Source organism: the organism of the source record quoted next, unplaced genomic scaffold, assembly GCF_019419815.1.
Source record: "Pyrus x bretschneideri cultivar Hongxiangsu unplaced genomic scaffold, Pyrus_bretschneideri_v1 Contig43, whole genome shotgun sequence".
NCBI classification, from domain to species: Eukaryota; Viridiplantae; Streptophyta; class Magnoliopsida; order Rosales; family Rosaceae; genus Pyrus; species Pyrus x bretschneideri.
This window is the reverse complement of record NW_025999757.1, coordinates 2904030-2921700: the sequence shown is the minus strand read 5'-3', so window position 1 is coordinate 2921700 and position 17671 is coordinate 2904030. Positions and strand designations below refer to the sequence as shown.

General features: G+C 36.4%; 1 protein-coding gene across 2 annotated transcripts; it reads right to left on the bottom strand.

The window, feature by feature from the left end:
• Window positions 1-561: 561 nt before the first annotated feature.
• Window positions 562-16871, bottom strand: LOC103962234 (squamosa promoter-binding-like protein 7). Of its 2 annotated transcripts, XM_048566771.1 has the most exons (4): window positions 16854-16871; window positions 4278-4982; window positions 2117-2235; window positions 562-1292 (listed from the first exon to the last, which is right to left on the bottom strand). In XM_048566771.1, exons 2-4 carry the CDS (start codon window positions 4949-4951, stop codon window positions 811-813), a joined length of 1275 nt encoding a protein of 424 aa, XP_048422728.1. In that variant the 5' UTR covers window positions 4952-4982; window positions 16854-16871; the 3' UTR covers window positions 562-810. The 2 variants fall into 2 exon arrangements, with proteins under 2 accessions (XP_048422728.1, XP_009373188.2); XM_009374913.3 differs by lacking the exon at window positions 16854-16871 and having other exon boundaries at window positions 4278-5246.
• Between the last annotated feature and the right edge of the window lie 800 nt (window positions 16872-17671).

The following is a 17671-nucleotide window of genomic DNA, read 5'->3' as shown; positions in this document are numbered from 1 at the left end:
AGGAATATAGGATTCCTATAAATAATCTACTAGGATTTACACAATCACACTCCAAACGAAATTAAGACTATAATACTCCTTCTTGTGTCCACAACTGTTCCCTTGAATCCATTGTCAAAAGAGGGTCATTTAGTATCTTTACCATGGATGATATAGAAATTCAATTCCCCAATGAGTAGGCTTGGAAAAATGTACTTGTAAGCACAAAATCCTTACGACAAGTAAGGCGATGCATTGTACAGTACAAGACATCATATCTCGACCTAAATGCCCTAAACGATCGTGCCAAAGCAAGTAAATAGCTTGAATCACACGACCTTTGGTTTAATTGTTGATTTCAATTTCAATTTTAACTATATTTAATAGATTCAAAACCCCAATTGTCTATTTACTTATTTGTTTAGTTTTATTGATTAGCAAGCCTTTTAACCCCGAAATAGAACGATCCTTACTTACTTGTACTATGATTACTTTTTCTGCAAGGTTTAGTTTGAGTGTTAATATTTAGCGTATCAGAAACTGAGTAAAATGTATCAATCTCCATCAATAAATGAAGGAAACATACAACTCTACAATGAATCAGCTTTGTCACTATGTCACACGATGTGATAGAAATTCATTCAAATTACAACACATGCTAAGTTTATAATTTAGAATTTAAACTGTTTGCCAAAACACCATGTCGTTATTCCACGAGATACTACCAGCCGTCGCACTGAAAAAACTCTGCCCTAATTTGTCCGGTTGGCTAATTGCCATCACACTAAACAAAGCAACCAAAGAATCACCTGACTTTTAAAAATTTCAAATTTAGACCACACTAGTTCCCTGAAAGGAGTTCCACAAGTCACACTCTTGATCTTCTTCAGCCTTTGTTTTGGCCCTTTCAGACATAAATCCGTATGCTTGACTCGGAGGCCGCCTGAGATCGAGCGTTAAATGCGCCCCACTACTTTCATGGAACCTGTCCCAATCGTGTTGATTTTCAGGAAACATCTGGTGCTGGTGGGGTTCAACTGAGTTAGACCATGATTGTCCATGATCACAAAACAAGTCTTCTGTTACATTGTTGTTATGGGACGATGAGTCCCAGTTTCTGTCCGATGACATGAGCTGGCGAGCTAAGTTGGCGGCACGGTTTTCTGCAATGAGCTCACGAAGTGCAGTGCTGGACCTTGAGGAGAGATCAGATGGAGATACCCAAGATTCAAGCGTAGTCTTGGATGACAGAAGAGAGAGAGCACGTCCTGTCGTAGAAGATAGGTATTGAAACCTCCCAGTCAACTTATTGTCTGTTAACAAATTAAGAAATCTCCATTATTATCAATATGCAGGTAAATACACAAAGCTAAATGTTGCCGCTCGAGATGCAACATGTGATTAGCAACAGGATTTCAATCGACAGATAAATTAATCTCAAAACTTCAGTGAGCTGGAATTTCTGCTGTAAATATTGGACTGAAATACTCTACAATTAGAGCTATATCCCTACCATGTCCAACTCTTTGGAAACCTACTTATAACTATAGTCTTCTTTTCTTTTGGCGAAAAACTAGACCCTTAAAGACAAATGACAACGTAAAATACTATATAGTGTGTTAGAAACATTCAATGAGCCTAAACAAAACAAAACAACTACCGTTTCTTTCAAGATAATACTTCTCTCATTCCCAGTAAAGAGGAAAGTCCTCATTAATTTCCCTCTAACGTGGCATCATTTCACTGTATCAACGTCATAATTAAAACTGTATATTCTCTTTATCATCATCTCTAGAAATTCATTCCAGTTGGAGGCTGTTTAACCATTCATATGTGTCGAACAAATCTACGGTCATAATAAGAGTTTCCAAATGAAATGAACTTTCCTAATGATAACCTTTAGTTGATGATAAAAAGAATGAACAATTCAAACTATGAGGATACAACACTAGTGGAGAATGAGGACTTTCCTGCTTACTGAGCATGAGAGAAATATTATCCTGAAAGGTAAAATTAAAAATAAAAAAACTACCATTTGAGCTGTACGCATCTATACTCTCCTACTTTTACTTACCAAAATGAAAAATTAACCCCAAAAGTAACAAGAAAAGAACGTAATAAGGATGAATATACACACCTTGAGAAGAGCTTCTAGCAAGAGGATCATGCGAGCTCTTTCTCCTTCGCTCATTGTGCCCTGCTAACCTCCTCCTGCAACTCCTTTTCGACTCGTCAAACTCTGACACTACATGGAACCTATAAGAAGCAATTTAACCACCATTAGAGTTTAATTAAGTAAAATATGATTCATCATATTTCTTTTTAATATAGTTGTTTTAGACTTTTAAGTGAAATTGTTGAAGATCAGAATATTTTTGGACACCAACTTTAAAAGTTGTGTATAGAGTTGGCTTAAGCCCAAGGCGAGTTAGTCACTCCAGACGATGGTCTTCGAACCAATGTTAAAATTTTCATTATAGTATCTCTTTTTTATTATAAAGAATTTTAACGAAAAGCTTCCGGTATTGTTCATTTTAATGAAAAACCATATTTTTACACTAAAAAGTCAATGATGACTTTATCCCTTATTTTGTCCTTATCGTTAAAACTCAATCTCTTAAAATTATTTTCATTAGTTTTTCTTTTATTATATTGAAAGAATAAGAACCACAAACGTGGGTTCAATCAAGTTAGTTAAAGTTGTCCGCTCTGCCTTTACATCTTGAATCCCTGTAGTTTTATGAATGGTATATTTGGTTACTTCTCTTAAATAGTACAGTAACAAAAGAAAAGCAACAATGAAATTCTTCTTTAGGCCCAAAAGTACTTTTGGTTACTTTTAGTCACCCATTGAGTCTTTCTCATTCCTACAAAAGTTTATTTATTTTTATGGAAAACTTATGAAAATAATTTGAAAATTTTGAATTTTAATAAATAAAAAAACAACAAGTTGTTGTAAGTGAATAGTAGCAGAAGTGACTTTTTAGAGTAAAAATGTCATTTTTCGTTAAATTGAACGGTACTAAAAATGTTTCGTTAAAACTTTTGTTTTTTTTTATCTAATTTTTGTGTTACAAATCAACCCTTGCACGTTTTTAGTTTTATCTCTAAACTCCAACCATATGAGAACTCTTAAGAATTGTATTACACGACAGTTGGATCTTTCTAATGTTATCTAAGTCCCGAGATTTGGAATGCCTCCATTCAAACGCCACTTAGTTATGAATTTTTTTTATACAAAATATCATTTACGATACCCATAAGAATCACTTGAACAGAAAGAATCACTTATAAAAGTTAATAGAACTAAAGAGCAATTTATAACACTAGTTCTATTTTTGCTAATTGAATTAGTTTGACTAAAAAACTACTTTTACTATTCAGTTTAACTTCGCATTTTCAATATTACTAGCTATTTTTCACAAACTCTAAATGTCTTTTTATTTTTCTGAACATTGGATGATGGAGGGTGGGCCAAAAAGAGACAGAGGGCAAAGAGTGAGTTTTAATATTATTTAATATTTTAAATTTAATTAAAGTCTCTCTCATCCGGACTAAATTTAGTGTAGCAACCGACACAAAACTAGTTTTTTTTTTTTTTTTGGAGAACGACACAAAACTAGTTTTAACTTGAAGCGTAGGCAGTCTCTTAAAAATTCTTATCATAATTTTATATTATATTTCTTTACTATCTTAGATAGCAGATGAGTTGGACAACCACATCATCTAAATTAATTAACATTTAATCAAAATATTAATCAATAATTAACAAAACGATTGTTGATTAAATGGTGATTGTGATATACGAGTAATCTCCATCTTCCACTTAAGATTATTTAAGTGTTTTAACTAATAAAAAAATTGAAATTAAATAATATAGCTTGTTTAACTTATCTGGCACCTAAGATGGTAAAGAAATATGATATAAAATTATAGTAAGAATATCATTACTCAAAAGTTACAACGTCCATGAAATTGGAGTACGTCAAAAAGGGATTGGTTAAAAGTTTTCGATTAGGAGTCACAAATTTGAAGGAGTATTATTAAAATTTAAAAGGATCACATTATGGAAACATATGTAAATACTTCAACTTTTTTTTTTTTAATACACAGTAGTAGTTGGGTAATTTTAATATATCAAAGTGTGCTGCTAATAATATAATGTATAACTTTATCTAAAAATTTAATTAATGATATGTAATTGAACTGTTTAAAAGACAATTCTTCTTCTCAGTTTTCCATGCATAAAATGGATAGGAATGAAACAGAGTAGACAGTGGTGATGAGTTACTACTGACCTGCTGCACTGCTGACAGAAACGCTGGTCTTGGCCCAAGACGGTGACCCTGGAAGCCTTGGAGTGCATCGCACACACCTTGTGCCTCCGGTGGTACTCCTTCGCGTTCAACAGGGCCACGTGGCATCCCTCCACCTGACACCGTGGCACCACCTTCAACGCCAACGGCTGCCCAGCACCATACAACTGCGCTGCTGCTGCCGCTGCTTTGCCTTTCTTGCTCATCATTCCCACTGGGAATCCCGCTACGTGCCGCTCATCCAGAGGCGGAGCATGATTTCCATGATCCTCAAAGTAGTGCCTCTTCCCCAGCTTCAAGCACATCAGGTGTGGATCCTGGTGGAAGTGGGGCCCGCCGCCATGATCTGCCCAACAACTGTACATGTTAGAGAACTGATGATGCAAGGGATGACCCGTGAAGAGAGCGTGACCACCAGTGGTAGTAGAGCTAGAAGCCTCCTCCCCGATGGCGGCAACAGTGACGGCTGTAGCCGCCGTGGAGTACAATACGTGGTTGTTGTTGTTAGTGGGAGCAACAGTAGTATGACTAGTAGTCGTAGTATCCCATATAACCCAACTATTAGGAAGTTGTGAGTTATTCCTACCATTTTGCTCTCTACTGCTAAAGTTGTTAACATCATGGCTTAACATGTCCATGTTCCCACCTATTTCCATCTCTCTCTCTCTCTCTCTCTCTCTCTCTCTCTGTGCGTGTGAGTGAGTGTGTTAGTTCTGATTGGAGTAATGGGGTTGTATTTTTTTGGGTGGAACTATTGGGTACAAAGAGTTGAGCTCAGAGAAAATTGTCACAGAAATGGGGGGAGGAGCAGGATGCAGCTCTGCCTGCTGGGTATCACGTATAAAAGAGGATAAGGGTGGGGAGAGAGAGAGAGAGAGAGAGAGGTGAAGGGTTGTTTTCCTATTGGTTCCTTTGTTCTCCACCAATGGGGTTAAGTGCCAATACAAAAAAGCCTGCAAATTTAAGTTGGTGCAGTGCGGACATAGATGGATAGAGGGGAAGCCAGTTGAGTGACACGTGAGAGGGAGTGGGAGCGCACGTGGGAATAGTGATAAAGGTTGAGCCAGCTGCTATGCTCTGGAAACTGATTTGATTGAAGAGTCCTGCTATGATCAGTATATGAATGAGGGAGAGAGAGAGAGTTAAAATTGTGATTGGACTAGAGAGAGCGAGAGTGGGAGCCTACATCTTTTGATATTTTCAAACAAGTAAGGTTAAAAAGGTTAAATTTGTAAATAAATTTTTAAAAAGTAAATAATATAGAAATTAGCGATTAAATTATTAATTAAACGTTAATAAACGTTCTTCTTATATTAGTAATATGTTATTTAGTTTGTAAATTTTATTTATAAATTTAATCTCATTAATATTATCTTTTTCATATATTATTGGGCATTACCCGAAAGCATTTGGTTTGTTATTTTGTTGGTGCCAGTGCCAACAGCCAACAAATTAGAATGATAATTAGAAATGAAACTAGCACTTTTTAGTTTTTTTTTATTTTTTTTATTTTTACTCTGATTGCATAGACATCCTTACTTTTTATTTAATTTTATTATTTATTTATGCTTGATTTGTTTACTCAGATGATAAAAAATAAAGTCTAGGAAAAAAAGTTAGTTATTATTAATTCCGAGTCTCTTTGTGTGAGAGGAAAAAAAAGAGCTAGGGTTATGTGCGAAAGTACGATGGTGGCGACTTGGTTGTCGCTATCATGGAGAGTTTTCTTTGGCTCTTTTGCTCTAAGTTTCAACCGAATGATCAAGAGGGGTTGGAGGTGGAGATTAGTGATATGGCTACAGGACGATTGCGCTGTTCCAAGTTCTTCTTGGTTGGCAAAGTGTTGTTGTGAAAGGCACCACGAGCCAACATAGTGATGGGTGCAAAGGCTATGGCGATCGGGGACAATCGTATTTTGTTCTATTTTAATACGGACGTTGAAGTGCAGTGTGTGCTGCGTGGTAATCCTTGGTACTTTAGTAAAACCCTATTGATTTTGGCGGAGGTTAAGGGTTTAGATGTGCCTGTGGACTTCCCATTACAGGAACAAATGTTCTGGGTGCGTGTATATGGGCTGACTTCAGCCCTTATGCCAAAGCGAATGAGGGAGGAACTGGGGGCGGCCATGGGGAGATTAGTGGCGATAGATTGTGATAGGGATGGTAGGTACGTGGGTGAATTTATGCGTATCAAGGTGGGCATTAATGTATTCTAACCGTTGTGTAGGGGTATACAATTTCGCCTACCAACTTTTGAAAGGGGTGGCTAGATTAGGGTTCTTCTCTAATACGAACGAATGCCAGCGTATTATTATTTGTGGTAGGTTGGACCACAAAGGGCTATATTGTATGCTCTATTACGGGTGCCATATTGATGATCCCTATAGGGTATGGTTAAAGGCAGGACAAGAGTTACTGAGGTTATATAGCTATGTAGGACTGGCGCAAGGGAGGAAGCAGGCTATGAATGGAAGGTTTGGGCACCAAAGTTTGCTTTGGTGGAGGGGGATGAACAGTTGGCAAAGACTGAATCAACTGGAGGTGGGGCGGAATGAGGGCAGGAGACATGCGTTGACTTACCAGAACCAAACTTGGTAATTGAAGGAATAACAGAGGATTCTTTAGAGCCTTGCTTGATTAATGGGAGTCTGGATTCTGTGACTCGATTGCCTTTAGGTTTTTCTAATTCCGCTGTCAATATTAACGTGGGTAGTCAGAACGTGGAGATAGGTGAACGTGCGCTCGTAGATAGTGGGAGTTTGAGTAAGGCTAGAGGTGTGGGCTTGGGTTGTGGCCCACTATTATTGTTGGGTAGACATTTCCCTCTTCTAGATGGGTCATCTACTATGGATATTAGGCCCACATCTCCATTGGGGTCTGGCCCATTTAGTGGTGAGCAGCGGCCCGTTTTCTGGGCTGATGTAGTGGAGTTATGAGGTCATCGTCAATGAATCATATAGATTTGATGTGTAGCGAAGTAGGAACATCGTAATGGTGACGATTAATCGGGTTTTATAGACATCCAGCGACAACGGATATGCATTTATCATAGTCTTTGTCTGGGGTAGCAAGGATCGTTACCTTGGTTATGCATCGGTGACTTCAATAAAATTCTTAGCGTACATGAACAACTTGGGGGGTATGCTTAATAGGAAGGTCAGATGGATAGTTTTCGTGATGCTAGCCAGAATTACCAGTTAGTAGTTATGGGGTATGGTGGGTTCAACTTTATCCAGAATTGTTGTTTGGATCATGCGTTGTTTACTAATTATTGGTTGCAGTTGTTCCCGTTATCTAAAATGTGTCATTTGAATCCTTGCAAGTCTAATCACTTACCACTGTTGGTGGAAATACAAAGCTCGCATTCAGTGCATCCTAATTTGAGGAAATGTGGCTACAAAGAGAGGGGTGTGAGAATGTAATCCAGCGTGCTTGGGCCTCTTCGAGCTTAGGTGTTTTGTTATTTAAGAGATCTTTTGGAGGCAATGATTACAGACACAATGGTTGAAAAAAAGGGATCGTAATACGAATTTCTTTCACCAACGGGTTTTTAATAGAAGACGAAAAATACCATAAAGGGTCTGAGGGATAAGAATGGGATTTGGCAGGAGATGCCAACTGGTATTGAGTAAATGGTGGTTGGGTCTTTCATGAAGATTTTTCGATCTCAAGGTACGTTGCAAAATGCCTTGCATAAGGTGACTGATACGGTGGTTTTGAAGATTACTCTAGAGATGAATGCTGATCTTTTGAAACCATACACGGATGATGAGATTAAGATGGTGTTAATTCAAACGCATCCATCCAAGGCTCTGGGTTCAGACGGCATGTCTCCACTTTTCTATCAGGAGTTTTGGCATATTGTGGAGTCAGATGTGGTTGTGGCTGTCTGGTCCTTTCTGAGTTCGGGTCGTTTATTACATGAAACTTGCTTTACGCATGTAGTGTTAGCAATGCATTAAAAGGTGAAGGCGTAGGCGAGGCATCTCACGGATATCCCTATATATATATATATATATATATATATTTATAAAATAGTATACTTTTTAAAACAAATATAATTATAACTAAATCAAAGATAATAACATCTTCTTCATTACCAAGTCTAGTTGTACTTATAAACTATGTCATATAATTAAAATTTGTAATTATTTATTTTATTGTAAGCATTATAGAGAACTTCAAGAGAAATAAGGTTGAGTGACCATGGGAATTTCAAGGAAAATAAAGGCTAAATGTCGCAATTATAGGGAATTTAAGATGAAATAAAGGCTGAGTGGAGCTATTATAGGGAATTTAAAATGAAAAAAGGCTAATTGGAGCAATTATTATAGAAAATTTAAAGGAATAGAAAGGTTGAGTAAAGCAGTTATAGGGAATTTGAAGAGCATTAAAAAAGAAATAAGATAATATGATGTTTACGCCGACTCTTAGAAAATAGAGGTGGCAAGCCACCCGCTTAGGCGCGGCCTGAGGCTAGTCTTTTAAAACATTAAGTGTTAGTCCTAAAAATTAATGAGCCTCAGGACATGACTTAATTACGCCCCCAATAACTTATGTAGGGCTAAGGTATCAGCTAATTGCATCAAAGAGATATTGTCTTCCATTATTTCGCTACACCAGAGTGCTTTTGTCTCAAGTAGATTGATTTCTGATAACTCGTTGGTGGTAATGGATATTTGGCATTGAAATTGGATCTTAGTAAAGCATATCATCAAGTCGAATGGAAATTTATGGAATCTATGATGGTTAAATTGGGATATGCCAGGGATTGGAAGTGGCAATGGCGTGTGTAACCTCGATTTCTTATTTGTTCTTAATAAGTGGCTAGCCTAAGGGGTATATTATTCTGACAAGAAGACTACTGCAAGTGGGCCTAATTTTCCATATCTTTTCTTCTTTGTGTTGAAGGACTTTTGGCTTTTATTGCCAAAAAGGAACAGAGTGGGGTGCTAAGTGGTATTTGAATTTGTAAGGGAGCTTCGAGTATTAACCATTTAGTCTTAGCAGATGATAGTTTACTATTCAGGAAAGCTAGTATTGATGAGTGTGCTGTGATACAATGAATATTGGATGTTTACTCTTAAGCTTCGGGCCAAGCAGTTAACTTTTCCAAAAGCAATGTCGCATTTAGTGCAATTGTTGGATCACAAGAGCATCTTTCTTTGGCCGATTTTCTTGAGGTCTAGGCGGTGGAGTGCCATAAGAGGTATTTGGGACTCCTTACCTTTATGGGGAAAAATAAGAAACAAATGTTTTCGTTTATCAAGGAACAAGTACTAAAACGGCTTTGTGGGTGGAAAAGGACGTGTCTGAGTAGTACGGGAGAGAGCTCCTTATTAAAGTGGTCGCCCAGGCCTTACCGACGTATGCTATAAATTGCTTCTTGCTCCCTACGACTTTAGGTGATGATCTTCACCAATTGATGGCTCGTTTCTGGTGAGGAAGTGATCCAAATACACATAAAATACATTGGTGGTCTTGGGAGAAACTTTGTAAACCGAAAGAGGAAGGTGGTATAAGGTTTCATGATTTGTTTTCTTTTAACTTGGCTTCTATCAAAGTAACGGTGGAGATTCTTTCATCAACTTGACTCTCTTGTAGCATAGCTTTTTAAAGCACGTTACTTTCCTAACTTGTCCTTTTGGTAGGTGACCACCCCAAAGAGTTGTTCGTATTGCTAGAGTAGCATTTTAAAAGCACATGAAGTTTGGTAGGAAAGGCCAGATAGGTTGTCAAAGATGGAGCGACAATGCAGGTGTGGAGGGATAATGGTTTCTGAGACCACATTCTTTCAAGATTTTGTCAGTTGCTCATATTGATTAGGAGCATATGAAAGTACATGAGTTAATTGATAAAGAGACTTTCTCGTGGAAACGATGTTGACCGCATTATTTTCAGATGAGGATGTGGCCCCTATTTGTACTAGGTCGATTAGTTTGCATTCACTGGTGGACCAATTATTTTGGCATTTTAGTAATCGAGGGAGATTATACAGTTAAAAGTGGTAATCAGGTGGCTAGAAGTTTGGTGCAATACCCATCGATTGGTGCTTCTTCGTCCTCTGTGAGTAATCATTATTCATACCTCTTAAAATCAATTTGGAAGGCTAAAATTCCTCCAAGGTGAAAGTATTTACTTGGAAAGTTAGTTAGGGCACTCTCCTGACTAAAAGTAATCTTGCGAAGAAAGAGGTGAGGTTAGAGCTGGAGTGTGCAGCGTGCAATGAAGCTATGGAAACTGAAGGGCATGTGTTCAAATAGTGTAGTTTCGTGAGGGCAATGTGGTTTGCTTCCCCATTGGGTTTACGTTCATTGTCATTGTCTGGAATCTCGATACGCAAATGGCTTCAATCAATGGTGGAGCACCAAGGTAATGATTTTTTAGTTATTATGTATGGTTCTTTGGGCTTTGTGGCAGGTGTGAAATTCCTTGGTTTGGGAGGGGAAACGTGGGATGCCAATGAAGGTGGTTTAGAGAGTGGTCATTTGGTACTATGGTTTTAAATTGGCTAGTGGTGAACAGAGAGCTGATGCGAGATTTATACGCACACAAATTAAACCCTCTTTTTGTCAATTGTAGTATAAGTATAAGTAGGGATCGTTCTAAACCGGGGATTAGGAGGGATTACTAAATCACTTGGAAACTGACTCAAAAATGTAAAACAAACATTAAAACACTAAAACAAATCAAAAGACTCAAAGAATACAAAACACTTATAAACACAAACTAAGACACTTTCTAACTAAATTGGACACTAAAGTAAAGGGGGATTGAGATTTTGACGAAAATAAATTAAATGCACAAATTGTAATTTAAAGGTAGAATTTAAATATGAATGTGATGAAATATGGAATGAATGCTAGCTAAGGGGTTCTTCTCCACACATGTTATACTTGCATACAAGATTGATTCTCAGTTGGTCTTTCGATAAATTATGAAACTCAACACTCCGGATTAATTAGGTCCGCTTAAATTAACCGTCAAGTTTTCCTTAAGTTAATGAATTGGATGGGTTTGCGCAACGCAATTCACAACATTCTCCAAAAGTCCTTTACGTGAACAGCACAATAAAGATACAATCAAAGATCATTAAGTATTATGAAAACTATAAGTGTTGACGAGGCATTCGTTACTATGATGAGCATGAAACTCGTGCCAAGAATTCATTTAACGCGATTGTTTATAAGCAACCTCCACTACTTGTGAATATAAGTTCATAACGATTAGGTGAAAATCACTTATATTCTAGCGTCATATTTATGCATGAAAATTAAGCGCGCATTCTTAATAAACATTCATAAATAAGTTATCAATCAAACGGTTAAACAAATTGAATCCACAACTTATGAAATTCCAACGAAAGTTAATCAATTCATATTGCAAATATAAACATAGTTTCGAATCACCCCCTAGCTAAAGGGGGATTAGTTCCTCATACCTTTGAAATCAAAGAAACACCTAAACATTCCAACAACTCAAAACTTGAATTGTATGAACGGTTAAGCACTCTTCTCTTCCATTCCTTATACGTACAAAACAAAGAGAATTAAAATGAAACTTTGAAATCAAAGAAACACCTAAACATTCCAACAACTCAAACTTGAATTGTATGAACGTTTAGGCACTCTTCTCTTCCTCGTTGTTGTAGCACAAGGTTTAAGGATAGGTTGGTTGGGGGGATGGAAGTGTGGAATGGAGTGGAAATGGAGAAGATGGAGAAGGGGAAGTGTTTGTGTATTACAATGGAAAATGAGATGATTTGGTGAATGGAATGAATGGGTATTTATAGGAAGAGAATGGGTGTTAATGGATGTTTGTTTAAGGTATTTGGTGGATGGGAAAAGGTGTGGATGGTGGGAATTATGGTGGATGGATGGTTTAGTGGATGTAATTTAGGGTTTATTTAGGTGAATGTGGATGCATGGTTTAGTGGATGTAAAGGATAATGGGATGGTGTGGAATTAAAAGCTAAAAAAATGGGATAATGGGCATTTAAGTGTGAATGGAATGGTGGGATGCACTAATGGAAATTATGGAATGGAATGGTGGGATGCACTAATTAGGAGGAAGAATTAGGGTGAAGGGCTTAATGCATGGATTTGGGCCAATTAGGGTGAAGGGCTTAATGCATGGATTTGGGCCTAAAATGCCCCCCCTTGCATGGCAAGGGAAAGGACTTGGGCTAAAGCCCACGACAATGGCTCTAAAATGGGCTAAGGTTAGGGTTTAGGTGCGGCATAGGCTTAGGGTCCACAAAGAGTTAGGGTTTAGGTCATCTAAAAGCCCAAAGCCAAGAATAGAAACTCACGACAATGGAAACCTCCAAGAATAGAAACTTTCAACTTTAGAAACTTTGGTTACCAATTCCGACTTCCTTGCTCTTCACTTTCATTTCTTCATTTCTTAAGCTCCTTTGACCTTCAACCTCGTTCATTCCTCGTGCTCCATTTGCATACACCACATTCCAGCTCAGTTTTGCTCTAAAAGCTCCCAATTGCATCATTTCATGTAATATGTCCTTTAAACCTGAAAACACATGAAAGTAGCTTAAAAGACTACTTTAACGAATAAAACATAACAAAAATGCATAAGAACTAGCTAACTAAGGCGCATAAATATGCTCCTATCAAGAGCCGCAAAGTAATTACCTTAAGTTAAATGGAGAACTCTTACTGATGGATGCGTCAAGGTTAATGTGGATGGAGCTATATGTCTTGAGTATAATGTGGGTGGCGTAGAGGTGGTAATTAGAGATTGGATTGGGATGATCATTGCGATTAGAGTGTGGAAGAATGAGGGGATCGATACTGCACTCCACATTGAGCTGTTGGCAATGCTAGAGGAACTCTGTTTGGCGAGTAGTTTAGGTGTTAGATATGTTATGGTGGAGATTGATTCCACACAGGCTATCTCTGCAATCACTCTCAGGATTTGTCGATGCTTAGCTTACTGGCGAAGGACGTTGTGCAAGTGGCGGCCTCCCTCACCCCAACACAGTTTGTGTACATCCCAAGGTCATACATTGGGGTAGCCCATAGATTAGCTAAGTTTGCTAATTCCATTGCAACAAATTAGTTTGGTTCGAGGACCTTCTTGGTCTCATTCAGGACCTCTTCTTCTAAGATATAATGTAATCTTGTATGGAGTTCAATAATATATCATTGTTTCCTAAAATAAAAGGTCTAGGAAAAAAAAGGAAATTATGCACGAGTATCATTTAAAATAGGGAATTGTTATTGGCACTCAAAAACTCTTATTTTGCACTCTAAACTTTCTATAAATATGAAAAAAATGTAGTTGTAAAGAGTGCAGAATGAGAATTTTGAAGTACTAATAATAGTTTCCTTAAAATATTGTGAGATATTTTTCTTCAAAATCAATCAAATGAGCGTATGGATGGGTGGCAAGGACCTTAGCAAGATCTCTCATAAAAAAGTATGGGCCCAGGAAAGTTTCATGTGGCTCTAGTTTACTGTCGGAGGTTGATATGGTCCCGGCCACAATTGTTTGGTGTGTGGAGACTGATTTCGCAAAGGTTAACATTGGCATGATCAAGGATGGAATTCAAGTGAATGCCACTTTGGAGGGTCTATTTGACATACAAATGCTACAACAACAATTGAGGTTAGTAGGTTTTCATTTTGCTTCCCATGATAGTATTTCGGCATGCATGTCTTATATTAGTTCTTAATTGTGTCACATGTTAAAATATTAACTCATGATTAGTCTATGCATTTAATGATTTCGTACAAAAGAGTTTTAAATTAATAAATTAAATTGGGTAAATTACAAAAAACTATCTCAACTATTAGTCTCACGACATTATCATACCTCATCTTTTAAAATTGACAATGTTATACCTCATCTTTAGAATTTGATCCAATGTTATACCTTCCGTTACTTGACCATGAATTTTTCAGTTATATGCTGACGTGACTTGATTCGCGGCTCATTTTCTATTAAAAAATTAATAAAAAAAATATTAAAAACTAAAAAAAAATTATTTAATATTTTTTAAATATTAAAATAATAAAGAAAAGTAAAAAAAAAAAAAAAAAAAAAAAACAACTCTCAGTTCGTCCCTCCCCCTCCCCACCCCATCCCCCATCCCCTATCTTCATCTTCTTCCCCCCACATGCAACACAGAAAAAAGAAAAAAGAAAAAAAAACAAACAAACAAACAAAAAACCCAGATCCGTCTATGCCGCCATCGTCGGGTTCGTGATGGGAAGATGGGTGTGCGGAGAAAGTGGAGGATAGGTGCGGAAGAGGATGTGGAGAATGGATGGGAGTGGTGGATTTGGGGTTGGTAGGGGGTTGGTTTTGGGGGGAGGGGGGACAAACTGGGTTTGGTTTGGGTTTTTTTTTTTTTTTCCTCGTCTTCTTCTTCTTCTTCTTCCTCCTTCTTCTTCTTTCTAGGTTGTAGGGGGTTGGGTTTTTTTTTTTTTTTTTTTTTTGGGGGGGGGGGACGAACTGGGTTGGGTTGGGTTTTTTTTCTTTTCTTTTTCTTCTTCTTCTTTCTGGGTTGCAGGGGGTTGGGTTTTTTTTTTTTGGGGGGGGGGGGGGGTGGGGGACGAACTGGGTTGGGTTGGGGTTTTTGTTTTTGTTTTTTTCTTCTTCTTCTTCTTCTTCTTTCTGGGTTGTAGGGGGTTAGGTTGTTTTTTTTTTGTGGGGGGGGGGTTTGATGGGTTTTCAAATATTTTTTTTTAAATATTAAATATATATTTTTTAAATATTAAATGTTTTTTATAATATTTTTATTAATTTTTTAATAAAAAGTGGGTCTCGAATCAAGTCACGCCAATATTAATTGAAAATTTCATGGTCAATTAACGGAAGGTATAATATTAGACCAAATTCTAAAGATGAGGTATGACATTGTCAATTTTAAAAGATGAGGCATGATAGTGTCGTCAGACTAATAGTTGAGGTAGTTTTTTTATTATTTACCCAATTAAATTTTATCGTACTACTTTTCTCTAATATTCGGGGTCAAGAGGGATAACGCTACACCAAATGTAATAAGCGAGCAAAAACAAACTCATAATAGTACATATGTTCCAAATTTTTAAATAATTAACGTTAATTTTTTCAGACAACTCAATGACACATCCTATAAAATAAAATATACTGACCATAAAATACGGAAAATGATCCTCACCGTATCTTTTTCCTAGGGATCCTAGGAATTCCGTAATCTCATCTGTTCATTATATATCGTGTGATCAGTAATCATTTCAAAATTTAAAATTTAAAATTAAACATAAATAGTATATGACGAAAACACGATATACGATAAACGGGTAAGATCATGGGATTAGTAGGATTCTTAAGAAAAGAATCCATAAATGCAAAGAACAAAAAGTAAGAATGAGAATTTGCATCCTCCCACTTTCCCATTAACCAAACCCGTACCATAGGAGGTAGTAGGTACACAAAGACAAGAAATAAATAATAAAAAACACGGGTGCCATTATAATCTTGGAGGTGCCGATCATTCCTTGGTCATTTCATCTACTATTTGAACTAACAAAGCAAAACATAGCCCCTGCTAATTTGTACCATATTTTTACCATGAAATGCATGCACCACGTGTCAGACCAAAATTAAAAAAATAAAACAAATACCCAACACATTTTGATGGAGAATAATGATAAACACGGACCTCCGCTCGTTAAACACGACACTAGAAATTAGGTAAACTCTTCGTATACTCAGCTAATGATCAAGGTTTATACTTTCAATTTTGCTGGCCCTGTTAGCTTGGGATATTACAATATCTTCCTAATTAAACAAATAATCTATAATTGAGACATGCTAAAATAACGCCGTTAATCGTAGAAATAATTCTATAGTTACCTCACACACATTTAAATTGTTTAATAATTTGAGAGTGTGTTTGAGGTAAAATGAAGTGTAAAAATTGAATTTGGATAAAAACACTTACATGTATTTAATATAATCATCACCTCGACGATTATATAATGATTGATTACGTACATGTGTTCATATGAATTTTATCGGACCGTTAAATGAAGATTGATTACATATATCTCATAAAAATCACCACCTTAATTATATAAAATTACATTAAAAAAAATTATTAAACAACTGAAATGGTATGTGTGAGGTAAAATGGAGTATGTTAAAATCACCAACTTATATATAATTATATGTGACTGAATGTTAGCTAGATGGTTAATGTGAAAGTCATATTAAGGAGATATTCTCTTATGCTACTAACTTAAGTAGTGCTGCACTTATCATTTTTTATACCATCATTCGTAACATCTCTATATTAGAGGTAGAGTCTACTAAGACATGTGAGTCCCATTTTTATTAAAGAAATGATACATATAGATAGTAAGAATAATATTTTTATTATTTTTTGGATGGATATTTTACCTTTTGAATACTAGATAAGTATCTTACACAGTTACGACATTAAAACTAAATCTTAGTTGTATAAAAAAAATCTCTCCGCATTAACGGTCTAAGAAATGATGATATCACATGCAATAAAATAGAATTCATGTGTATATCCCCAATCAAACATTCTCTCTCTCTCTCTCTGTCTCTCTCTCTCTCTCTTCTGTTCAATACATTCTCTCCATCCTTAAACCTTTGCACATTGATCAATTAGTTTATGATTTAGTGATATTGCTCTTCTTAAATTAAGTATCACCACCTGTCATCATTATGTTAGGAATTTGGAGATGAAAGCTCGAGGAAGAGGGTTTATATAGAACAGGTTCACCATTATGTAATGTTATAGTTCATTGTGTCATATGTAATTTTCTCTTCACATCATAACAGTGCATTAATTATTAAATGCTGATGCTACAGTGGCGGTAAAAGTTGCCCTCAAAGATGAGGAGCTAGCTGGGTTATTATTTATGCAATTAATATCATGGATACTTTTTTATTCATATAAACCACAATCGTATTTTTATCTTTAGGAAAATATTTACATCCAACATGATTAGAAATGGCAATTCTAACCGTTAAACTCGATAATCGTGGATAATAGCCTGAATGAAACAGATTTGGATACGAAAGTTTGGGTATATTCTGGATATGGGGAAAAACCGTTTATTATTCAGTTATGGTTTTGGATATGGTTATAGAGGTCTCCAAACCATATCCATAACCAAATCCGACCCGATCAGTAAATATATATATATATATATATATATGGAATTGTTATTGGCACTCCAAATTTCTCATTCTACACTCCAAACTTTCTATATTTAGAAAGAAAAATACATTTGTGAGGAGTGTAGAATGAGATTTTGGAGTGCCAATAACACTTGCCTACACACACACACACATGTATGTATTTGTATATCCATTATTCACCGAACCATTACCTTG